This window comes from Adelges cooleyi, unplaced genomic scaffold, assembly GCF_023614345.1.
Source record: "Adelges cooleyi isolate 19-005CV unplaced genomic scaffold, UGA_ACOO_1.1 ACOO_flye_CR_arks_rails_tigmint_CR_PRNA_574, whole genome shotgun sequence".
NCBI classification, from domain to species: Eukaryota; Metazoa; Arthropoda; class Insecta; order Hemiptera; family Adelgidae; genus Adelges; species Adelges cooleyi.
The window spans coordinates 7,154,207-7,180,735 of record NW_026096268.1 but is presented as its reverse complement, the minus strand read 5'-3'; the positions used below and the strand labels follow the sequence as shown (position 1 = coordinate 7,180,735).

General features: G+C 30.5%; 1 protein-coding gene across 4 annotated transcripts in view; it reads left to right on the top strand.

The window, feature by feature from the left end:
- The first annotated feature begins 4,848 nt into the window (after window positions 1–4,848).
- LOC126843397 (trafficking kinesin-binding protein milt) overlaps window positions 4,849–26,529 on the top strand; it is a 37,676-nt gene continuing 15,995 nt past the window's right edge. The window contains exons 1-3 of one of the 4 annotated variants that reach the window (XM_050580928.1): window positions 4,849–4,861; window positions 6,300–6,404; window positions 6,697–6,804. Coding sequence is in view for 2 of the 4 variants with exons in the window: in XM_050580925.1 (XP_050436882.1) it covers window positions 5,719–5,821; window positions 6,300–6,404; window positions 6,697–6,804 (316 nt within the window). In the remaining 2 variants the exon portion in view is untranslated. Of the gene's footprint in view, window positions 4,862–5,701; window positions 5,822–6,299; window positions 6,405–6,696; window positions 6,805–10,755; window positions 10,983–13,017; window positions 13,381–21,895; window positions 22,127–26,529 lie in introns of those variants that run through there. The other 3 variants (XM_050580925.1, XM_050580926.1, XM_050580927.1) reach the window with 3 other exon arrangements.

The window sequence follows — 26,529 nt, the reverse complement described above, 5'->3', positions numbered from 1 at the left end:
TTGGTAATAATTTAAGTTGTAGTGTGTCAATTAAGTTTTTGTTTATTACATAAAAATTTGAACGTTTGAAACAGTTAACTGAAATGGTTGTTTCATTACCAGAATAGTAATAATTGAGTTCAGTCTACAATTTTAAATGGTATCATTAGTTTTACGTTTTCAAAATGAATTCTAGGTTTAAATTATAATCATTTATTTGTTTTAAATTAATCAGGTTAAAAAAAACAATCAATGATGTGTTTGAATAGGCTTAGAATCTATGTTCAATTTAAAGACATAAAGTTAAGTATTTGTCCTTAATTTATTCTTAGATAGAAAATTTTATTATGTAAATCTTAGTTAAAAACAAACTATTGAAATTTATACTTGCTCTATAGTATTTTACGAAATAACCTAATAATCGACAAAATTGGATTATTTGTAGTCATCACAATCTCTCAAAAACTACTTGGCAATTAATTTTTTTTAACTATTCTAGTCATACTATGTTCTTAATAATCTATAAAGACAATCCTTGATGGGCTCTACCCTAGTAGGGTCTTCCATTCCATTGTAGTGAAGTGGATGTCAAACCTGGGCATTTTTTATTTAATTAATAAATAAATTATTTGAAAATAATGGATTATTTTATTTACATTTTTATTCAGAATTTGAAGTATAAATTTATTTAAATACACTATTATTTTACTGTAAAAAAAAAATCTGTTATTTTTATTAAACAATTACTTGATATTGTTTTTAAAACATCCATATGAGTAATTCTTTTATTTTAATTTAAAATAGAAAAATATTAAGTTTAAATCAAGAATTCGTATAGAAATCATTTTTTATTAGTTATTTAAAATTATTTGGATATTTGTAAAAAAGAAAGATTTTTAAATCAAATTTTATTTTTAGTAATTATTTAAAAAATATCCAATTTGGTAGAAATTCCACTAGTGAGCAACATATAAGAAAAACATTAAGATGTTTGATTGCAAGGGTGGTTAGGGGTATGGCTATCTAACTGTGCATGATTTCTCAATTAAGCGTAGATTCAATTTCAATAATTTGTTCAATTGCATTATAGTATATTGTGCTGTGTATATTAACTAAAGTACAAACGCCCTTATTTTCGACTAGCAGGCTATTAAAGCGTGCCGTTTACAGAATGATACAATACATTTGAATATATACTAGACGTTTTACAAATAACCGATGGGGTAAAATACTTATAAAATTATAAAATATTTACATTTTTTAAGTAAATCTAAATAGTTTCGATCACCTTTAGTCAACAGGTTTCGTCTTTCGACCTGCAGTTTGCCCAACTTCAACTTCCGACGGTATTGAGGGGGAAAACTCTGATGTTGGCCACACTGCAAATGACCGTTATCAATATCAATATTCCAGCCTTGAGAACAGCTGCACATTTATTACTTATTATCTATGTGTTTATTTTGTTGCACACTGTCTTAAGTTGTTTTTTCTCTCTTCTCACGACGGTCAAGTTAAAATTGGAGGAGCGACTAAATGTCGATTTAAAAAAAATACTATAATATGATTCTTTAGTCATGTCATTGACACGGTTTAGTTAATTCGGTTCTAATCCAAGTGTTGTTATTAAAATAGGCAAACCTATTCGTTCGTCGATTTTATCAAATTATTGTTCTTAAATAATTTATTATGGTACTCGATGAAGTGTTTTGTTAAAAATAATTATGCGAAGTCGTTATTGTTCTCCGGTGTCTACAGTATTTAAACCGCCGTTATTCTGTTTCAACGCTAGCTATTAGTAAGTTCAATCATGTAATAATTGATTTATAACGATACGTTTAAGTGTGTTTTTACACGTTAAATTTAATTTTCGAAGGAGGGTGTACTTATTATAATTTTTTTTCGAAAAATTGGCAAAAATTGATAAAATTATTTTTTTGTTTATAATTAAAATTCAATTTCTTTCTCTTAACTTTAAAGTATATATTGGTTTATAATATATATCACAAACAATTGTAAATATTTTATCATATTTCAAATAATTGTCGATTATCAAATAGATAAATCAATCTATAGTTTGGTTTTTCTTAATTTTTTTATTGATTTTCGCTGTAGGTATACTAAAATTTCACTTAACCTGTTGCTTTTGTCGTTTTATGATAATGAAAATTTTAAATTAGAGTTTTCTAAAATCGGAATTAGTCTTCTAACAGATTCGCTATATTATTAGAGCATGACAATTATGGCGGATTATTTCACTTTTAATAATAATAACATTGTCTTGTTTTTAGAACAATGTAATATCGACTGAAATAAGCTTACATTTAATTTCTTTATTCTTTTGCTCAAAAGATTTAATTTACATATAAAATTACCTGACGTCTTTAAAAGTGTTATTGTTTTTCGGCAACAAAATTTAATAAATTAATTTTTATGCTAAAAATATTAATGTATATATTCCAACGGGATGTTTAAATCTATTGATTTTAAATTAATTTTATTAAATATTGATAACAAAAATTAAGTAATAAAGTAAATAAGTAATAACGTGGCGGTTTTTCATTTATGTTATATTTATCAAAATAATATTTATCTCAATATTAAATATTATGTTTACAAACAACAAATTAATCAATATATATAGGCTGTCATGTAAATAGCGTGTTAGTGAGTAATTTATAGGTGTAAAGAATAATGTATAGTTACTTAATAAAAAATTAACAGTACCTCTTTAAATATTATTAGTCCTTACAAATTGGAATGTCTAAATGAGGTTTATTTACCTTTGAAGTAAAATATATTAAATATAACTAAATACATTTTCAATAATAATTTGTGACGCTTATTTAATTTAAAAAAAAAAAAACAAAATAAAAGTGAAGGTAATAATTGTGATACATAAAACCAATACGTGTACGTAATTTACTTAAAAGAAAAAAAAACAAAAATTTGCTGAAATAGACTTGGCTCCAAACTCCATGCCTTTTTCAAGGCTATGTTTTACGTTCACTTCCCAATTTTTTGTTTTAATTTACTAACAAGTATAATAAAATATCAAAAACATTTAATAAACAATTATTTTAATTATATAGTACAATTAATACAATTTCTATTTAAATTAAATACCTACTATTTGAGTTAAAAATGTTTTCATCAGTTTTTATTTTAATAATTTTTTTTTTAAATAATTATTTTAATTTTTATTTAAATAATGGCCAGATGCCATAATGTTTAGAAGATGTATATTCTTTACCCAAAATATGAGTTAAATTACAGCGTACAACTATAACAAAACTAACTAGGTCAGGCATTCACATACAAAATAAAACAGGGCTGAATATTTCAACTAGGATTTTTAGTCCTTTGCAAAATATTTAGTGTGCATGTTTCATCTAATATCTAATTCAATGTTGTCATACAGAAATTTGTGTACTTCATTTTTCTATTAAATTTTGTAGCCTATAATTATTATAGACAATAATTATGAAATTTTAAAAATATTTTTAAAAAAAATATATTTTCTATAGATACTAGGCAGCTGAGTCATATTCACCGAAGTGATAATTAATTGAAGTAGGGGAACTCAGACCCTCCCAAAATTGATTAACATAAATGATGTCATTTTGTTTCATTGCAATATCAATTTAAACATTGTAATTCAGAATATTTTAACGCCGTTTTGGTTCTTTTTATTCATTAACTACTTGATACATATTTTTTTTCAAAATCAAAATATTAAGAAGATGCTTGCATATTCTTTTGGTGTTTTCAAGTATGTCTACATATAATTAGAGATTTCCTTATTTCAATTTCTATTATTTTGTAGTTTCAATTTGCTTAAAATAAAAAATAAAAAACAGGTTTATATCGGGTCTCGAATGAACTTGAAATAATGCGACTAACGGATAACTACCAAAATTATAACTTTAAAACTATTTATTTTGTTTCGTTGTTTTATGTGATTATGAATTTGTATGTTTTGTATATCATTTAATTATTTGTTTTACACTAAAAAAGAAATGTTAGAACGATTAAAATTGCATAATAAAATAATTATTTATTAACAGCATGTTTTCTTTTGTTATTAAAATGTATTTTTTAATTTAATTATTCAGTGCACAATCACCGCTGCTTGGGTATGTATATGTTTAGTATAAAAACAAAAAAAATATTTGCTAAATATTTTTTTTAAATGTTTAAAAACAGAAATTTAATAAAACTGTTAAAAATTAACAGAATAGCATAATTTACTAAACAAATCTGAAATAAAAATTATATAATTTATTTTGCAACCAAATGACTCCAAACAAATCTTTCATAAAAGTAATAAAAAAAAAAATCAAGTTTTGAATCTATGCCATTTATTAAATAATTTGTCTAATTATTTCTCACAATCAACATTGAAAAAATTTTAATAAAATATTAGGTAGTAAATAATTTGACAAATTATGTATTAATTAATGAATAAAGGATAATTTATTTATTAATTAATATTTCTAGATAAAAAAATTTAGTTTCTCGTAAATTATTTTTTATTTATTTCAAGTTTTTTCTTGCTGTAGGTAATTTAAAAATTGTAGCTTTTGTTATTATATAGACATTTAAATAAATAATTTTTTAAAACACCATTTCTTATTTACTGCTTCATCTATATCAACATTTTTAACAATATGTGTAACATATTCATATACATAATAAAAACTTGGTTTAATCATTAATGCAATGTTTATGTTAATTTTATTTTACAGTTATTAGCAAAATTGAGGCCCACTGGAATAAATTATAAGCAAGCTGGAGGCGTCCGGGGTAAAAACATTGCTTCGTGAGTCATCTCATTTGAGTAGACGAGCCTTCAAAAAGACTTCTAGCGTTTGTACATTAACCGGTAATACATTATATAATATATATATATATAGAAGGGGTATAAAAAATAAAATAAAAAGAGTCATACTGTAACGCCTTGTTCTGATATATTCAAATAACCTATCACGAACCATTACAAATCTGTCTATGTCGAGTTTGGCGTACGTCCAAAATTCATCAGTGCCAAATAACTAGTGCATTTCTGCCGGTATTTTTAAGTAGCTGCGTCACTTTATATCGGCGATTGACAGCATCTAAACGGTTCAATTTACCACCTTTTAAGCATCATTTAATCGATCATTGGGCTGCAACAATTTTGTTAAAAATTGCGGTAAATAATTATTAAGTCGAGTTGATTAAAATAAAAAAAATGTTCATATCTTTGTGATAAACAATTCTTTATGTAACCGTGAAAAAATAACGTGCATTTCTGTTGGAACTATAAAGAATGAGTGGATAGAAAAGAAAACTGCCTTCGTTTTGCAACTGGAACTAATTTTTTCCAGTCCTTTCCACATCATTGATTTCATTCCCGTATTTCCTTTCACACAACCATATGGAATGGTAGTTTTGTTATTGTTTCGACCTGTAACTTTTATTTTTAAAAAATAATTTCTTAACTCTTAATCCATCATGTTACCTATGTGTTTTTCAAAAATAATGTGTACTCGTAATCAAGGTTCGCATGTATTAAATATCTTTTAATTTTTTTTTTTTTTAGATAACACAAATGTAGTTAATTTGATAAAAAGACATAATGTTTAGAACTTCTTAAATTTGTCGGGCCTTAAAATATTTGTGTTGTTATTATAGAAAACAATTTTTCTTTGTGTCCAAAAGATCATTGGTAGGTGTTAACTGATAAGTTAATTAGAAGCCATGTTTCCGTGGCCTGACGATCATATACGTAAACCACGATTTAAAAAGAAAGCGAACCAACTCGATGAAAGAGAACAAGACATTTTAAATACGTGGCAAGCAGGTAGGTCTGTTGAGTAAAAAATCAAAGCTTGTGTTTAAAATAATTTAAACGGGTTCTATAGATAAAAAATAAAAAATATATGCATATAGATATAACGCCTCTAACTGTAACCAAGTAATATTTGCAGGAGTTCTTAAGTGAAACCATTTGCTGTTAATGTCATATGTATATTTGTAGACGTACGTCGTATTCTGTTTGGAGTTTTACCAAAATAATGTCCGACAAATTCTTTGTTTGACTGATTAATTAGTGCCATGTTTTTTTACCTTGAATTTTTGGTTAAACCTCCGCTTAAGTGCGGGTTAATGAAGTGTAGTAATCGTACCGAAAATTGTGTACTCTAACTACAGGTTAACGATTTTCGACTACACAAAGAAGTTAACATATTTTTAGTTTAGATTTATATAAAAATTTAACAGAATTTGTGCTCGATTATGCAAATGTTTTTATCTACTAACAATCGCTTCAATGTTTTTAGATATATGCAGCAATGATGATCTTCCAGAAGTCGAACTGATCAGTTTACTGGAAGAAACCATACCACAATATAAATTGAGAGCCGACACTTTGACTCAGTTTACGGGTACATTTCATTTGTATAAACATTTACATCAGAGAAATTGCAGAAAATTTAATATACATTCTTTATCGATACAATATTTAGTAAAAATAAGTTTTGCGCCAATCGTATTCAAAATATTGTAAACTTTAGATCATTTTTTGTTTTATTGAAACACACTTAAAATTAATAATTTTTTTATGCGGCTTATACCAATTTTGTTTATTGTCTATCGAAAAAGTTCTAAATTTTTTTATGCAACTTCCCTATTTAATTATTGTTATATGTGTCTCATCGTCATTTTTTTATTCTTTAGGATACGAAAATAAGGATTGGTACATACCGAGTCCAGCTTTGAACGAAGACGAAGTCGACACGGCTAGTCTTTCAAAAGAATATATACGTGAAACGCTTAACTATTTCCGTGAGTACTCGAATTATGTTAAAAGACCATTGATTTTAACATTCCGACCTTAGTAGTTAACAAGGGAGTAGAAATAAGCTTAAAATCTTGTTTTATAATTAGTATAGCATAATCTGATAAGAGATCTGAGTTAGGTTGTTACATAAAAACTCAATAATAGTTTATTTATTTCCTAAAAAACAATTAAAATTTGTCAAAGTATATTTTTTTATAAACAACAACGATAGTGTTAATTTAATAAGTTTCTAGCCAAAAACGCTGATGTAGACTATAATAATAAATCCTATTTAATAGGCTTTAATTTGTTGTATCACAATATAATTTATTTACACAATGCACCGATGCTGTCATTTGAATTATCTTTTCAAATTCATCATTTCCTTGTTTGTTTTTTAATTTAACAATATTTGAATTGACTATGAATTAACGGCGTTTTGTGAATATTGTGTTGTTATGGTAACCTTTGCCAATATCCAAATTCAATTTGCAAAACATATTTTTTTTATTATGAAGTAGAAAATATGTGACTTTATATTACAACGGTTATGCATATTTTACATTTTAGAATGATTTATGTCTGTGAGTAAATCAGAAAAGTACCTAATGACGACCTGTTGTAAGAGTGGTGTTAAATTTGTAAAAATTGCTTATTTTGCTATAAAAAGTAATTTTAAATATTCCTACAAGTTTAAAAAAAACATTATGATGTATAAAAAGAAGTTGAGTAAAATAGAACGCAATGCATTGTTTGAATGTGTACTTGGGATATGAAACAATATTTAATGTATGTATGTTCTTATCTCTTTACGGCCATAACAATTTAAGTGTCAGCAAATTTTTACTAACCTTTGGCGATGTGCGTTACGAATTACGATCTACAAAGCTATTAAAAATATTTCTAAAAACTAATATAACGTAAAAGTTATTTGTATGAACACAATCTCTTAAGAGTGAGATCTACACTTGTGTCAGTGGTGTTAAAAACTATTCCAACACTGTAAACGCGTTTGGAAATTTATATAAAAATATATGTTTCCAAGTTAGTTTATAAATTATAATAGACATTTTAGTGAACGTTAGTTGAAATGAAATTCTAAATTTACTTATGAATCAAAGCAACGCTTAGCTATGCTATTTGGAGTGGTATTGTATTCGGCTCGCAATGCCTGCCGGCTAGTCTGTTCCTCTACGATTGTTTATGTATGGTAAAGATACCAGAATAGAAAAAACATTCAATCTTCTTTGTGGGGTTGACAAAATTAGTTAATTTTTCAATTACAATTTTAAATAAATAACAACTTATTTAAACGTTTAAACTATGTTGTTAACATTAAATTTGATGATATTCATCTTAAAAACGTAACTGCCTATAAGTTAATGATTTATTCAATTTATGTGAAACTGCTATGTTTAATAATATAATTTTGAATCATTTAACATGTACTTTGTTTATCCTCAACATCAAGGTTTACACTTGTTTATCTGATCTAAAATAATGTTTGCTAGAATTCAAATTGTGGACTAATGACATACAGAGATGCAAAAAATACTTTTAAAAGTATTTAAGTAGTATTTACATATTTGCACTCTAAAGTACTTAAACAAACACTTAATACTTAACAAAAAAAAAAAAATTTTAATTTTATATTATTCTACTGAGTGGTACCAAATAGCTGTTATTGCATTTAAAAATTACAAAGTTACAAAATGTATAGTACATCAGAGCAAACCTGGGCATTATATTAAAAAAAACAATTTATTTTTATATAAACCAAGAACTAAATAATAATATCAAATACATTTTTATTTTACCGAATTTAATTGATTGGCAAATAATTTAATTACATTTTCAATATTTTTAACTTGAATAATTTTGTATTTAATTAAATACTTGTATGATTATTTAAGTTAACAAATGTATAATCATATCGAATGAATATTTACTTTTCTAATTCGAAAATCTGTATTTTAAAAAATTTTAATTTTAGCTCTCCAAGTGCAGTTTTTTGTGAGTATTAAGCATTGGCTTTTATTCCATGAACGATTGTATTCCATGTAAAGTTACTATATACATTGTTTTGCCTACACTATAATAATGCTCTTCGTTGATGCAAAAGGGTCTGCGCTGTGGCGCAGCATCGAATTTCTCTCCCCTCGACGATGAGTCATTCACCCCAAAGTGCATTAAATCCCTTTGGTCGGTCTCTTCACTTCACTTCCTACGGAACAGGCTGTAGGCACGGTAGAATATTGTTGTCTGTATAATGTTACCAACGGTTGTTGGTTTTTTTTGTTGAAAATTCAATATATTTATTTTTGGGTGAGGGGGGTATTAAATTCCCACATACTTATGTAGGTACATCCTTTTTGGCCGTTTTCCTTATGGCACGCGTCTTGCCAGAACTGATGTTTTATGAGTTAGGTGAGCTGTTAACTCGACTAACTCACAAAATATGCCGTCGTCCGGCCTAATTTGTTGTTTAGCGGTTCTGTTTTGTCAACGAAAATTAGTAGTTGTTTTCTCGAAAAGTAAATCTGGACTTATCAGGCCAATTGACACAAATAAAAATACACAATGGGAAAATGTCGAATAAGTTTTATAACTGGACTACAATAATTGTATAATCATAATTATTATTTATTTAATAGATTTTACTTGTAACGAGGACAATCGGTCTGGTAAAATGTTTGGGTACCATTAGGCATTGGGAACGATTGTTATCAATTTAACAACGAAAGATTTATATCATAATCACACAATTGTGTAAACTATTAACAAATTAATTGAATAAGTTTTACATTTTAAGTACAACCGCCCTTAACATTAGTTAATTTGCCATTTGTACATTTGTCCTGCTTAAGTACTAAAAGTATGCAATTACATATTATAGTATTTGTACATGTTATTGGGTTTTTGTCTTATAAGAGGGCACCTAACCACCTATTTATTGAGAACTAATCACTAAAGTATAGGGAATTACCTAAATTGTCTATACTATTATCTAAATATCTAAATGTTTCATAATCAATAGTTATTTTAAACTTTTATAATGCGGTCAAACCCTATTTACCATACGTTTCGCAAGGTGCATTTTTTTTTTAAGCTGAGCATTTTGTTTTATGGTATTGTTACTTTGGACAAACTAAAATAACAATATTGTTTATCTATACATATTTAATTAGACTTCTTTCGATAACATTTTTTGGCGTGAAGATTTTATAAGCTTTTGAAAAATCGAAAATTTTATCCAACTTATAGACCCTAAAACTTGATGGTGTGACGCCCCGATGTAAGTAGATACCTACTTTGAAAATAGTAATTTGTATGTAACAAAATAGGTTTAATGCCCTATTGGGTGTATATAGTTTAGTGCGAGTAGATTATTAAATAATAATTAGCTGCTGTCGACGAGAGTGGAGTGCCTCACACCGAGATAGCAATAATAGTAGTTGTACTATGTATACGTATACTACCACGTGTTTGTTAATATTATGGTTGAAAAATAATTATTATGTGTGTCGTTTCGTTTTATTTAAATGATTTATACGTCGGTAGTAAACTGAGTGTAATGTGTATGTGTGTGTGTGTGTAAAACAGGAATTATAGTGACATCATCACACACACACACACACACTTAGATTGACTCGACTGTCTATCAGTTAGCCGTTGGTATTTGTTTTTTAACGGTTTGCTGGTTTATAATTTTTTTTTTTTGTGCTAATGATCGCTATGATGATTAAAAGTATTGCACGTGTTTCTCAGCAGCTGTGGTCATATTAATACCGTACAATGTGATGATGGGATTTAATTGATTGTTTGTTCGACTATCGTGCGCGTACGGTAATTACCGTACCGTCGACACCATTGATTATCGTGCAATGGGCTGGGCTTGGTCCTATGACTTTATTATGCCATACTTTAACCGCACGATTTTTTTTCCGGTTCTTTACTCTAGTCCACCGCGTTATGTCGTACCGGTACGTACGTCCTGTTATGCGTTTTCCTTATCGGTATGAAAAAGTTCAATTAAATTTTTTAAGTAATAACATGTTGTTTAAGTCGTGTTTGCAAAACACTACCGTCGATCAACCGCCGTGTAGTTGACGTGTATAGTGCGATAAAGAAAGTGTTTTTTTTTAAATTGTATTTGTGAGGATACCACAAGAATTTGGACGCGGTAAAAACAAACATAGTTTATCATTATCAAAACAAAAAACTTAAGCCGGACAGTCGCATAAAAAAGTTCACCAAGGGTTTTCCACCAAATATATTATTGTATTAATGAAGAGTGAAATTGTCAAACGTTCCAAGAACCATAGCATTCAAAATTTAGTTTTAATAATTTAGATTTGTATTTTATACTTTTCCGTAAACAAATTGGTATGTTTTTCTAGTGAAGAATAAATAAACAACCGTAATATTATCACTTGGAAGTATACTTATTTGTAACTGTTTAATGAATAAAATACACACCGAATTGTAAAACTATATTTGTATCCTATGGCGGCACTTTGGACGTTCGGACTCTTTATTTATTCTATAATTTACCGGTTTTTTAATCACACCTAATTTTTTATACCAAAATCATAATATTTTCACTTTTTTTAATGACCTTAAAAGCTCTTAGAGTTAATTTTGTAAAAGCATCTTAAAATTCAGTAAGTTCCATTTAAAATTCCAGTTTTTCAAATGCTTTATGAACTTGTACTTCTCTTAAATGTTTAAAAAGTTCTTGATTTCTTTTTTTATGCGACCCTTCCGGGCAGTTTTCTTTATAAAAACAACAGTTAAACACGGTCGAGAAACGCAAGCGCGCGCTGGCTGACAAATTGTCGTTAGAAATGTTAAACTAAAACATAAAAACAACAACTTGTACTAGTCATGATTTATTTGCTGATTTTATTTCTGCCCAACCCTCGTATGATACAAGCAACATCAATGTACTTGTAAGTTGTATGATATTAATTTTAAAAAATTCTCAGCTGTCCATCTAGTGTATTTCTTGTGTAGGATATGGGCAAAAGTGAAAGGACAAAACGACTGCATTATATTTTGTTAAATTTTGCTCTATTGATTTTCCAAAATAATATTTTTTTAAAAAATGCAAGCGGTGGTTTACTCAGTGCTGTAGATGGATTTAAAAACACTTTGCCTAGTGAATCCTTACAGTGGCGGTATTGACTTTACTGTACTGTGCGTTCGTTTAGCGACCAAACCAGTTTTCGTTCGAACCCGGTTAGGTATATCTCGAGATAACAATATCATTATTTATCGTGTACCCTAAGAGATCAGCGAGTGAGAGGAATATGCAACGAGGAAACGGAGCACAGATTATTATGACATATAATGCACGTCGAGAGGTCATGTAATAGTAATGTGCTATGCGTGTAGGATAATTTAACAGAAATTAGTCATGAACTATAGACGTCATAACTTGAGAGCATACACGTTATTTGTATATTTTTGAGGAACGTTTATAGTATATTATTTTAATAAAAATGATTATTTTACGATGAAAATCCCGCTAAAATCATTACGAAAAAGCGATATGAATATCTGATAAGAGAAATCACAGCGCTGATAAGATATGTCGACAAAGTACGGTGAAAATTAAATATGATGAGAATATAAACTTTCAGCTTCTACGACAGTCTCATGACAGCCTTTTTTGTATTAAACGTTAAATGTAATATCTTAAAACGATGTACAAACGTTTAGGTCAGGTCGGCCTAATGAATTGTAAAATTGTAAAGTTTCTTCGACCGGGAAGGAAGGAAAATACTGTATAACAAACATTTTTTTGGAACAAGAACCAATAAATCTATTTTTTTCTTTTTCCAAAGTCTTGATGTGCAGTGTTAATCTACTAAAATATTAACCAAAAATTTAACCCATTTTGAAAAACTAGTCGCACACTTTCTTTAGAATTCAAGTAGTTGGCCAGATATTTCCTAAGGTAAGTGTCATTTCTCGGCCTAAACTTAAGTCGTCTCGATCCGACCCTGTATTCTAAGTTTCGGAATTTCATAAACGCGTGTAACTGCCTGAAGCAGTCTACCTTATTGACACAAACCACCGCCCAATTAATAGGCATGTTAGGTGTAATTTAAACAACGTTCTTGCGCGCGACTACCGTTTCTCGACCGGGTGGCCCGTTGTAGTGTTATGTGGTGTGTACGTACAATAAAATCAAAAACAAAATACATACTTAGGACTGACCGAATAATTATGACGAAACGGCGTGGTGCTGGTGTCGGCCGTGGCCTATAATGAGATGAGTGGCCAGCGCGATGACGGCGGCGAGGGTATCGATGGTCGCCGACCAACGCAGGACGAACAGCAGCAGCAGCTGACCGGTCGCCATCGCGGGGAAGGCAACGGTGGCCAGCAGGAATGCGCTGCCGGCTACCCTTTGGTGGTGGGCTCGAGTGCGTTGGAAACCCAAGGAGAATCGCCCAAGTGCATCTACCACCTGATGTCTCCTTCGGTGCCCGCCAAAACGCCGGTCGACCCTAGGTTTTCCTCGTCCGAAAAACCGCCCAGGGTCCGGATGATACTGCCCGAACTCAACCGAGGTACATTTGCAAACGACCACTTTTTTGATAAGAAAAACATTTTTCTTTTATTTAAGCTATTCAACCGGAGTAAAATTGTAAATAACGAGTTTATTCTCCGTCGGCCTGTATACTCGGATAGTTGATAGTAGACCAACAGCACATAATATATTATTATGAATGATAGTAATTAGCTTGAATATATGTTCGGTGTCGCCGCCGGACTTGCAGCGAATGAGTGCTGTCGTACTCGCTGTATACCGGCAGCGTGTTAATTATACAAGTAATTTCAAGGACCGCTAATAAAAAAAATTGATATATACATAATATATAAATATATATGACAAAAAAATATTGATAGTAAAAAGTGAACTTGAATCTCGTCAGCAATTTTAACCGGTAGGTATATTATTATTATAGCCAATGGTGTTGTCGGCCAAACAATGGACACGTCATTGGAACACGGATATGCCCGTCAAGTCAATGTATGTAGTTTTTTAATGGTCGCTGTAATCTCGGTTAGGTGGGTGGTGTATGTTGTCTAAAAACTGTACTTTGGATCGTACAAAGGTCAAAGGCCAATATCTCTCGTTTACATTATGCGTTCTACTCTTTTATTACTTGTATCACATAATTGTACCTTAATGTATTTACATTTTGTTAACGATTTTTGTAAGTACATATTTAAAAAGGTTTCCTATTACTCTAAAATGACACTTTTCTGTCACATATCTTTTCCGTTGTCTCATTCCACGTCGTCCAACGACACTTTATTCTACTTGTAACATTTTCATCAGAGGTTTCTCTTTACAACTGATTCCGAATAGCTCTAATTTCCCACTCTCATTACCACTTGGTCACCAGGCTGATAAAGTTAGGTTAAGTTCTCTACTATCTTCTATCACCTACTCATTACTAAACCGTAATTAGCGTACTCTGCTTAAGATATTCTTATTCTCAAACCGTCTTTATTCTAAGCACTCCTACATTGCACTGGTGTAACACTTCTGTACTCTCATCCGTAAAAAATACATCATATCTTTTTATTGAACGTCCATCGCTCACTTCTGTTCATTATTGCTAGGCCGACTGGGGAGTAAACTTTTATGTTTTGAGCTTATCTCAAGGTTTTATTGTATCATTATTAAAATGGTTTATTGTTGTTTTTGGAGATGTTCGCTTTGGTACTAGGTCGCACGTGTCTTTGGGTACTTGCATTTTTCAGTTTAATTTCATTTCATAACGACTATTTCCAACGAGCTCATTTAAATCTGTTTCTCGCGTGACCTTCAACTCTGTGTGTAATCGATTCCTTGAGTAATATCTCTCTAAACATGCACGACCTATGATAACAGTAAATGAAAAAAAAAACAACAACGGCATAATATTATGTCACAATATATTGTATTTAACGTATTGGAATGTCTGTTATAGCGATTATGTGTTTTTATTATACTTGTGATAGCGTTTTTTCGCGTGAGCCGGAGATGCCGTTACGGTTGTCGATTCTGAAAGGTCAAAGGGTTGGATTTGAAATGAAAATATTTAAGTGGCCCAGTTCTATACGCGTTAGAGGAGATATGCCGACTGTTAAAATAACACTTGTTTGTGAATTATTTATTAAAAAAAAAACTAATGCTTCCGCGCTTAAGAGCGTTAACCCATTTTCATTATATTATTACCATTTTTTTTTAATTCTGTATTCATTTATTTACCGACCCTATATCCAATTGACTTGACATTGCTCTAAGCGATGTTAAATTTCATGTATTAAGTCAGTTAAATGCTTTTGCTCGTTATCTCAATATTTATATGAATTTATTGTTTGTTCTCATTCACTCGACGAATGCACTGCCAACGGCATTGACGGCCTCCACGTTCGAATATTATACATTCCACTTGTTTGGTTATTATTATTTTCTTAAAATAATTAACGTGTGCCACCAGTCGAATGCATAATTGATAATTTCCATTGAGTAGAAGCTAAGTAACAGCGATAAACGTGACGTTAAAAACAATACCTGTCGAATAAATAAGCGGTTAAACTGCTGAGAACTTTTTTTTTTTTTTGAATAAATTAATTTCAATTTGATTTGCTAAACAATTGGCTAATATAGTAATCAACACGATATCAACCAAAAGCTTTTGGGCGAATTTTTGTTTTAAACTGTGAGATTGAAAATGTTTTTTAAAAATGTTTGAATATTTACATCTTCCGAATGCTTAAATTATTGGTAAAATAGGTTTCCAAATAACTTACTTGAGTGCCAAATATTTTTCAGAAGTATTTTAAATACTAGACAAAACAAAAATGACGTTATATAATACATAATAAAACAACATCTTATAATTTATGTTATTTAATTAGGTAACAAAGAACGAATAATTAAATTTCAAAGTTATAACTTTTTAGAAAATTAAAAAGTTCGTTAGTTATATTAGTCTTTTTTTTTTTTATTAAATGTTGCATTGAACCTTAAACTTGTCACCAGACTACACATAACATTCGTTCTACATATTTCAAGTTGTTTTTTATTGCCTTTCATCACTAAACGCCATTTTTATTTAATGATAAACCTAGTCCATTAATTATAACTAAAAGTAATACCTGTAATGATTATTTAAAACTGTATTCAGTGCTATAATAAATTTACTCGAGTACTTTATTCAAATACTTTTTTTAAGCATTGACTATAGAAAGTAATATTATTGTCAGTTTTGTTGGTGTATATTTTAAAAACTTTTAATCTTTAATGGTATAACTCATGTATAATTTATTTTTTTTTAATTTAAAAGGAGTTTAGCTTTCGTGTTTAACAAATGCTACACTCACTTTCCCTACATTTCGTTTTTACTAATTGAAAATTGCTAATTAATTTCACTACTTTGGTTATGAAGGAAGTTGCTTAAGATTTTATTTTGATTCATTCTGCTAGACTACTGTTTGCGGTAGTTCTAAAATTATCTTTAAATTATATTTGAAATAAGAGACAAACCACTGAAATCGGCTTGGAAGTCTTGGATATTTTTCTTGAAATTGTTTTTACCGCCCTTGCATTTGTTGACTCAGTATTGTCCATCTTTTTAAAATGCAAATTCGGCACACGAGAGTAGAAGGTAGAGTAGAGTAAAGAAGGAAGAGTAAACAGACTAAACACAATAACGGTTAATGAACTGGAAACAAATTTATAACGGTAACGCCTAATGAATAATAATTATACGATGACCGACATGGCATTTTATAAAAATATTGAACTTCCAGAAGGCTTGGTCATAAATATAAGTACATTACCCCATTAATGTATCATTTACCTTCATTTAAAACGAATAGCAACTACGCTTACTTTACTTCACTATTATTTTGATTCATTTTCGAAGTAATTATTCAACATCTTGGCTTTTTATTCACAGGTATCGAGTCCGGGAAAATAATTATTTCTTCTTGTAAGTGAATTCGATTCGTTTCTGAATTTATTATTTATTATTATTTAATCAGCACAAAAAAGTAGTCTATTCTATTATTGTAAGAATTATATTATCAAATTAATATTATAATCGATTGTGTTTGATAGTTTTCAATCATAACGTTATAAAAGATTGGCCGTTAAATTTTGATTTGGTCATCATCATAGCTCATAATTTAATAACGATTAGATAAATGCAATGTTGTGTACGCCAACGCTTTTAGAATAATATTTACTTTGCCTTGTGTATGTTTCTGTTTATTATTTTCGTTTAAATTCAAGTGTAATGTGGTCGTTTGCGTTCGAAAATTAATTTTCTTCCAAGTGATTCCATTTATTTATCCACACGCGACAATATTTATTTTTAAAAGTTAGGAAATTGTGACTATTGAGAAGACATACAGTGACGCAATGACCACTTGTCTATGGAAAATCGATTCGACTACGCTAGTAATTGAATATTCATCGACGAAGCACGTTTAAGCAGTTCTCAACATTTTCCTAAAGGAAAAACGATGCGTCACAATGTTCGTAACGTGTGCAATTAAAACTTAAAATCACTAAAATGATTGTGAAAAAAAATTGTATTTAACAAACTAGCTGGACATCATTGGCGTTTGTCCGGTGTTCATTTTCATATTCGGATTCGTTTGGTTGTCAATTTTTATCAGACTGCGAAACAAGGAAGATAAAGTGCCTTAAATGTGATGTATGTGATATGTATATGATACACACTTGACTGTTAAAACTGCTATTAGTAAGCAAATTCTAGTGTCGAGAAGTGAAGTTAGACCGATTAAAAAAAAACCTAAACAAATTAGTTAAGCTAATGAATCATTAGCAATGATAAACACATTGTAATTGTAGATAAAAATGTCAGCATAAATTATTAATTATTAATAAATAATCTAAATAGTTTTTGTTGTAAACAAAATAATTGATAATAATTTCTAGCTTCGGTGATCATTCAATGTAACTCAATATGGTAAAATTAAAAATATTTACTTATTTCAAATTTAAATTAAATATTTGCTTGGAAACTACTAGTATCAATGGGTTTAATATGGTGTACAATACACGGATAAGCTAATGCTATTGTTAAAAATGTCATTGCTTAGCGAGTGCACGCGGTTTTGTTTAAAAGAGAAAAATAGGGCAGAATTCCATTGTTTACATTTCGCTTTGCTTTATCATCGCTAATCGAACTAGCAGAAAATTCCGTGGCTAAATAAGTTTTAAATTTACATCAATTATGCGCGTTAACTACAATGTTTTTTTCCTCCCAGAATTTTACACTAGGTCGGCTGGCAGGTCCCTTATAAAATAAGAAAACACAAATTAAAGTTGATGAACTCGATAGGGTCGATAGTCGTCGACCTATTTGTCTCTTCTAAACTTGTGGTGTGTATTCAGGCGTGTTAAATGTTGCAAGTAGGTGTACTTATTTACATTCATCCCTTTAAGTGCACGAATCCACTTACAACAATAGGTTGGCCTATTCGTTTTTGTTGTTGTATACGTATTATAAAATTAATGATACCATTTATTTGAATTCCAAAGCTGTAATCAGTTTAAAACACATTAGCTTGTGATTTCAACCGAAAGCTAAAAATGTCGAAGCATAAAATGTATTTAGGTTTTGAAATTTATATTTTTGTTTATACTCAGCCTAAAATAATTTCATATACAATTCGGCGTTTTAGGACCACAGAGCATATTTTTGAAGCTATAGCGTTTGCATTGGGTTTTTTTTTGGACTATTGACGCTATTTTATGATATTCTTAAAACAGTTAACATTATTCGAACTATATTCTGGATTAGAGTTTTAATATTTTGTAATTCAATGAGTTAGTGCTAAAATACAAATTTTGTTTTATCAATTTTCATGGAATATTATTAGTAAATATTAATAGTTTTATGCATAATAAGAATAGTATATTTCAAAACAATATCTAATCTGTGCTAATTTTGTCAAATTATATGTTCCCACTATACCAATATTAATGAATTTTCGATTTATAAATTATTTTTGAAAATAACTCTTTTAGACTTTATTTTTAGGAAAATTAAGATAAATGTATGATTGCTTCTCTTTTCTTTTTCTTTTTTATCAATAGAACCGGACCCGCCAATGTTGACACGTGTGTGTAATTGCGAGATAAGCTCTCTCGTTTAATGTAATGTGTGCTGTTTACCGAAGTGTAGAGGCGATTTAGACACAGATCAGATGTACTTTTCTGAAGAACCGAGCAGTTTTAGTGTAAAAAATACCCATACAAAATAGGGATAAGACTTTGAAGTTGTATTATACGGCTTAAACAGCTCTACAGTTTCTATAACATAAGGAATCAAATCCTCTCCTACGCTGATCAATAAACAAAAGACGAGCAATACGTTTTCCTAGTATGTGTTTACACTGATATTACTAAGACTTGACAATGCAGTTTAAAATGTTGAATTAAAAAGCGCATATTTGGAATAATTATTGAGGCCTAGTGTCGGTTTAGCGTCCGAACACGTTATTGCCCGTTAATCGTTAATGGTTATCGGTTTGTTGATATATTATATTGAAATAAAAATTATATTATATAGTTCAAGTGTCGCCTACACCGCAGCGCTTTTTCCACCACCATCAAAAGAGTTGCGCCGTGTGCTCTGGTGGCGATGAAAACAATATATTTTTCTCTAGCGACTAGTAGTCTTGCACGCCCATTCGATCAGTGCGAACTACGTGCTCTCGTTTCGGTATTTACTATCATATTTTTTGTTTCTTTTATCATTTTTTTTAACCTTTTTCGTTTTTATTTATCGTTAATAATTTTGCAAAAGCCTTTCGTCCGTACCTCACGTGTTTGTGACGGTTAAACTACATATACCTATTTACAAAAAAAAATACTTAAAAGTCAAAGGTGGAATTTTTTTAGTGTGTGTGATCAAACAACGGGTTTTCTACAAAATCTCATCGGCGATTTCCACTCGGATGGTCTAACACACTTGCTGCTATAAAATTTTGTGTTTTTTAAACAAATTTCTGGATTATTTCTGCTTTACACCGCACACGTCCAGTATGTATTTTTATCCACGTGGGACACACGGTTATTTTGAAAAGCTCGACAATTTACTGACCCCGTCCCCTCCTCCTAACGGTTTATTCGTTTAAGGTGGGCAACATATTTAGGCATTTTTTTTGTTAACTGTATAAACGATAGGTTTTTCAACGTTGTGGCGATTATTAGAAGAAAAACAAAACACAAACGTTTAATCCGTCAAAAATCAATATGAGGGATTTTTTATAATATATTTTTGAAAATGGATTTTACCGAACTTATCGACCCTGTTGTTTTCACGGTCAACGTCTGGCACGTGACCGCCTCCTAAGACTTAGCTAATCCAATATTTTGATCGTGGAGCCACGCGCCTCGTTATCGCAAAGCTGTCGTACCGTATGTTTATTTTTACATCAATCTGAATGTCTCTAGGTTATTCAATCGGATCCAAAAAAAAAAAAATGTATATTCTTTGGTAGTTGTTAAACGGACAGTTATGATTTTTTTTTTGTTTTCTCCAGTTAATTGTTATTGTAGGCCTGCGCTAACTGTTACAAGGCAATAAATTGAAAACGATCCAGCTATAAAACATAATAATACACAATAAGTCATAATATAAGTAGGTACGAGACACACGTCGACCGTACAATAGACAACGGGTTTCTAAAAATAAGCCTATCCCATAGGTTCTTCCATGACGTCTTATGTGTGTGTGTTTTTTTTGCCGTTTATTGTAAAATCTCATACTTGAACTGTCAACTGTGTTATTATTTTTCTAAGTTTGCATTGCAAATTATGTCCGGTAGTTTTTTTTCGAAGGGAACCTTGTTCCGGATTATAATTACAGTTTGCACGTAAACTTTTTTATCCATCAGACGTAGAAACCAAGAAGAAAAAAACCATCAACAATAACAAATAATAAACAACGATTTGACGTCAGTTTCAATATTTCTGTACTTTTTTTCGAATCCTGTTTTCCAGATTACTGATGTTTTGAAACTGATTTTTTTTTACCCCATTTCGTTTAATCCCCATGACAAAATTATTAACGTACTGTAAACCCCGTACACGGTAGTAATAATGGCTTTAAAAAAAGAAACAATATTATTATTTTGTCAAACACATATGTGATGTGTATAGTGGCGTAGAACCTTGTGAAAAATCGACAAAAACACTATATGCCACAAAAAAAAAATGTTTTCCTGTATGCTTTTCCAATGAGTGTTTTCCAAGGGCAATCCTTTACGGCAAGGACGATTTTTGTAGATAATTGAGACGTTTCAGATGTCAATTTTACGCTTATTAAGTCCAAAGCGGCTTTTTTTCTTCCGGTTTTTTTTGGCTTGCACGCGTTGCCCAGAAAATGTTTTGTAAATTATAACTGCCTATTTTTTTTTCTTGCACAGAGAATGATGTTTTCGGTACGCACTCGCTAATCGTTTGTTATTAAATGGAATAATATCCTAATTAATAATATTAATAATAATAATAATAGATAATGAATAGCGGACGTCCGGCGAGGCTTAGCCGCCGGTGTTTTTCCTCCTCCTTTGACTTGTGTTGAATTACACTTTCCCGGCAGTTTTTCCATTCGGCCACCCGTTTCGACCTTAGCGTGTGTGTGTGTCGACACACTTATTATCATTACAGAAACATAATAAAATTGTATGTAATTATTATCACCCACTGTTTATTGTCTCGGACCACTTTCCTCGTTCCCTAGCCTGACCTGACCTGACCTAGTAAATTTACACATTGATAGACTCGAAGGAGCCCTGAAACACAGCAATGAATACCAGTTTCCCAATTAGATAAACTGAAAGTTACTCTCGCCGCACTCCCGTTTTTTTTGAGCTTTTCAAAATAATTCCTGTTGGAACAACGAGCACACCATCGCTGCCAAATGTGTGGCAACTGATTTTTTAAAGCATTTTTTATTTTTACAAAAAGCGTCGAGTCGCTCGTGATATGGTGTGCTTGGGGTTCTGTGCCGTTGGAGTGGAATTTTCTTATCGGTCATCGTTGTTGTTGTTGTTATCTTCGGTCCCATCAACGTTGGCGAATCGTGGAGGGCCAAACTGAAAGCGATTCGGTCGAGTGTTTGGAATACGACGACGAGTTCTGTTGTGACGATGCCGGCGGCGATCACACACAGGATGCCGCCGGCTCGTTGGACCGGTGGTTACACTTTGGTCAGGATCAACATCAGCAGACCCATTTCCATGTGGACGACGATGAGCAACTGCTCGTCGAAGGTACTTACTTAATTACATGTCATAATATTGATTAAGAAAAAAGCCATTAAATTGGAGCGGAGGTATTCACAGGTCTTTAGAAATTATTACAAGTGAAAAAGGAATAAAATCCATATGTTTTTAAAATATAATAATTTCAAACTGGTATAAAAAAAAGGGTTTTTTGGTTTGTTTGATCGTGTGCAATCTTGGTAGTTTGATAATTTTGGGGTAAAGGTAACAAAGGTGTTCCCTGGCTTTTGTGGTTCACCCTGATGGGATTGCCTACGACTACAGACCGACTAATAGCGCTGAAAAAAGTTCAAGTAAAATATTATAGTCCCCTATTGATGGATAACTTTATTTATAAGTCATGATTGTGTGCCTGTACTTGATAATTGATGAGAAAACCCCAAACTGTGTTTTAAATGGCGTTGGGCGAAGTTATCGTTTGAACGCGTTTAATTTTTTTTTCCACTATTCCAAAACTACTCGATGGACTAATAATTTTTGCTGCATTATCCGAGTTAAATCACCCGTTAAACGAATTACGGTCAGAAACCACACCGTTTACTTGGATTTGTCTTGTGTGTGTTCGTTTGTTTGTATTTTATTTCAAGAAAAAAATAATGTATTAAAACGTGCGTTTTCTTACAATAGCGTCGAGGTTGTTGATTTTCTTTTAATGGATATGTTACATATTATATATTATTATTTATTAGCAATCGCGCAGTGTTCCATATTTAATACGGCACCCAAGTGATTGTATTAGCAAACCAATAGCCGCCGCGGCTACATGTGCTCGTCCAACCGTAAACGCTATTAAGATCGGCACTTTGCGGCGTTGTTGTTTACGGTTTAAACGACCAAAAATCTATGTAATCATGACCTTAAGACATTCTGTCGAGCTTCTGCCAAAAATTTATAAAAACGTTTGATAATTTCTGCCCATTAACCTGTTTCTAACAGTTTTTTGAATAGGTTTCCAAATTGTTCAATTGTTTTTTTTCTTTTAAGTGTATCGTTCTCATTAAGTGGCTTAACCTAATTTTAGGTGATCGTTGTTAGACTAATTTACTCTTGAGACGTTTTACCATTGATTGAACTGTTGTGAATTGAACTCAACCTGTCGAATTTTTCTTTTTGGTGTCTCCAAGATAATAAAGAACCAGTGTCCGTGTAAAAGAGGGTAATTTTGGATATTAGGCTGTTGCCAATTTTCAATTACTCCAGTAATCCTTGTTGATCAATTGACAACGCTATTACGTCAATAATATTTTGGTTAATACACCTAGAAGTTAATACATAAAATTATGGAATCCAAAAAAAGAGTGTTAGATAAATTAGCAGATGTTGCTTTATTAATAAGTAGCTTGACCACAAGTTGAGGGTACATCAGGTTTATGTTCTTCAAAAGATTACAAATAAACTTAAGGTCAAACAATGTGAATGAACCATAATTATACGCCTCATGTAAGTGTAAACTAATTTTTTTATTAACAATTATTAAATATCAAGAAAATTGATTTGTGTAATCGACAAAAATAACTGCCATGTATTTTTACAACTGTTTGTATTTAAACGCACGATGGTAATAATTGTCATAAAAATAATAAATTTCTCTCTTCAATCGTTAACCTTCAAAATTACTATGTGACGAGTTTTTTTCACTTTTATTGTTGCTATTAAACGCGTTTAATATGGAACCACCGCACAACCTGTATAGAAAAATTACTAATAGAAATTACTTATACAATACATACTTTTTTTAATGGATGTACCTATCATTTTTTTTATCCAAGTAATATTTTTCTCATTATATAATAATCGTTTTTCGTATAGTTTATTTCATTGTAATCGTGGCGTTGTAGTTCTTAATTTTAAAATTTTTCTCTTAGTCATTATAGCTTTTTATGACCATTTCTTTATTCACTTTACATTTTCAATGTCTCCATTTATAACTTCCAACTATTACTTCTTCAGTCGAAATATACTTTTAAATCTATCTACTTCAATTAGTTACTCTATTTATCTCTTTGTCCTTAAAAAATAAGTCGTCGTATTTCCTTTTAAGACTCATTACTAACTTATTTTACTAATGCCTGCTTGCATTCAACGTCCATTGGGAAGTTCAATGAATCCAACCCAACATAAATATTATAATATTTTTTACGCCTGTTTAACCATTTTAATCCAATGCCTCACTCCATTGCTCTAATTCAATATAATGTTATTGTTTTAGACGTTCGTCTAAAAGTCGTTTATTATTTTAGACATTTTTATGGTTTTTTAATTAGGATATTTTTTTAATCTTCGTTACAAGTGGGTCATATCCGCGTATCGTTTTTATTATTTAAAATTTTATTATGGCATTCGCCTGTTTTTTTACACTAAACAGATTTATTACTATAATTTAAATAAGTTTAAAATAGTTCAAACTAATGATAACTTAATTTTGATGTCTTTGATGTATTAATTGTGTAACGGTCGAGAGGGCAATCAAATGTTATTGCCGACTTGCTCGAATTAGATGCAACTAGATTATAGACATTTGATTTGATGTCGCGGCAATAACCTGCGTTTATTACTAGTTTCGGTCGACGCAATGGTCTGAATAAAATGTAAACCGAAGGAAATTATCCGAAAAATTACCCGAGGAAAACCGACGGTCGACTTTTTAAATATTGTATCGATATGTTGACATTGATTTTGAGAAACTTAGTATTGACGGTTATCCAAAAATGGAGCGTTAAGTTTAATTATCTTTAGTTATGCTTCCACTCGCCTTATTTCCCAGCGATTTTTGGTCAGCTACTCTAGTAGCTAAATTCAACTCAAAACGATCTCTCACAATTTTATGAATTTTATATTTATAAGGACCTAGTATCTTATGCGCTAACGGGCAAGATGACCGCATTTTTTTTTGTTCATATGAATAATTCAAAAGATCCTCATGTTGTCTCATGTCTGGGAAAACAAATGAAATTCTCAATGTTTACATGCACGAGCGTGCGAAATGTACGTGCTCGGTATATGTATAGCATGTGCAATAATTGGACTAACGGGATAACATGTGTTTTCACTTGTGCAAGTCGTTCTCATGGTAGTAGTTCCGGTGAGAACTCATCTCAGAATCCCAGAGCTTACTACCACTGACCTAAACTTGCCGGTTGAAGAATTGAATCCCCGACGTTTGCCGCTATAATTATTACTTACGGATAGGCGTTGACTTCTTCAAAATCATTAAACCTACACGATAATTGCAATTTGTCGAGCCGTTCTCCCAATTTCAAATTCGTCTCGTTCAACCTAAATGCTGTCAGAACGTGACTTCAAAGCATTTCCTGCTTCCCAAGAGCCGAGAGAGTGTCGATATTATGTAAAATCCAATAATCGTAATCTTTTATAATTATAACCAGACTAAATTAACTATGTAATTCACTGTGTTGCCTTAAATTGATGTTGCATTCCCTGCCTAAGACCCGTCTAGGCGGAAGTGCGTTGGTGTAAGGTTTGTTTCTAAGTAATGGTTTTTGTGTAAATCTAAAACCGTATAGCTTTGAATATAATAGCTTTTAAATAATATGTAATAGTTTTGTAAACCAAAAGATTACCAGAGATTTTTTCTTAACTTACGGTTAGTCGAAATTTAATAGTTTATGGTTTTTTTGTTTTTGGAATTAGTTGGAAGCTATTAATTTACTTGTAAACCAAATGGGTACAGATGCACTTATATGCATTTGTATCATTTTGATTCAATACAAATTATTATCAATTTTCATTTAATTAGTATTGTAAATATGTTCAAATTGTTTTTTTCTTATTTTATGTATTTTCCTAATAATACCGACTTTTTTAAGTAACTACGTATCAATTTGATTAGGCCATACTATTTTAGTAATAAAGTATTTATATTGTATCTTATATATTATTTATTGTATTAATAAATAATACATAAGGAACCCCGTAAAAAAGTCATAAGATTGTCAGTGTTTACTGTTCATTGCATTCTAAGTTAAGATATTTTGAGATAAAAGTTGAACTTTTTCAAAAATAAGTAATGGCTAAAACTCGTCAATACACTTCACCAAGATCAAAAACATTTACCAATAAATATTAACGTGTAAAATATTCAGTATTTGTGATGATTTTAAGATTTTGTTTTCAATTCGAAGCTGAAATAGCATATGCTCCTTTTATGAGTACAAACTATATTTTGAATTTTTCATACTTAACAATTTCTCTTTAAGTTTACACTTTATAATCACCGCTGTCCGCCTTCTAGGTCATCATAGGATTAAATTATAATTGTCATTTGTTGTTTTAAATCTGTTCCATAATTGCGTAATCTGTTTGACGATTAACATTTTACCGTTACGTTGCAGTTTAATAACACCTAACCTTGTTTGGAATTACTATTTGCA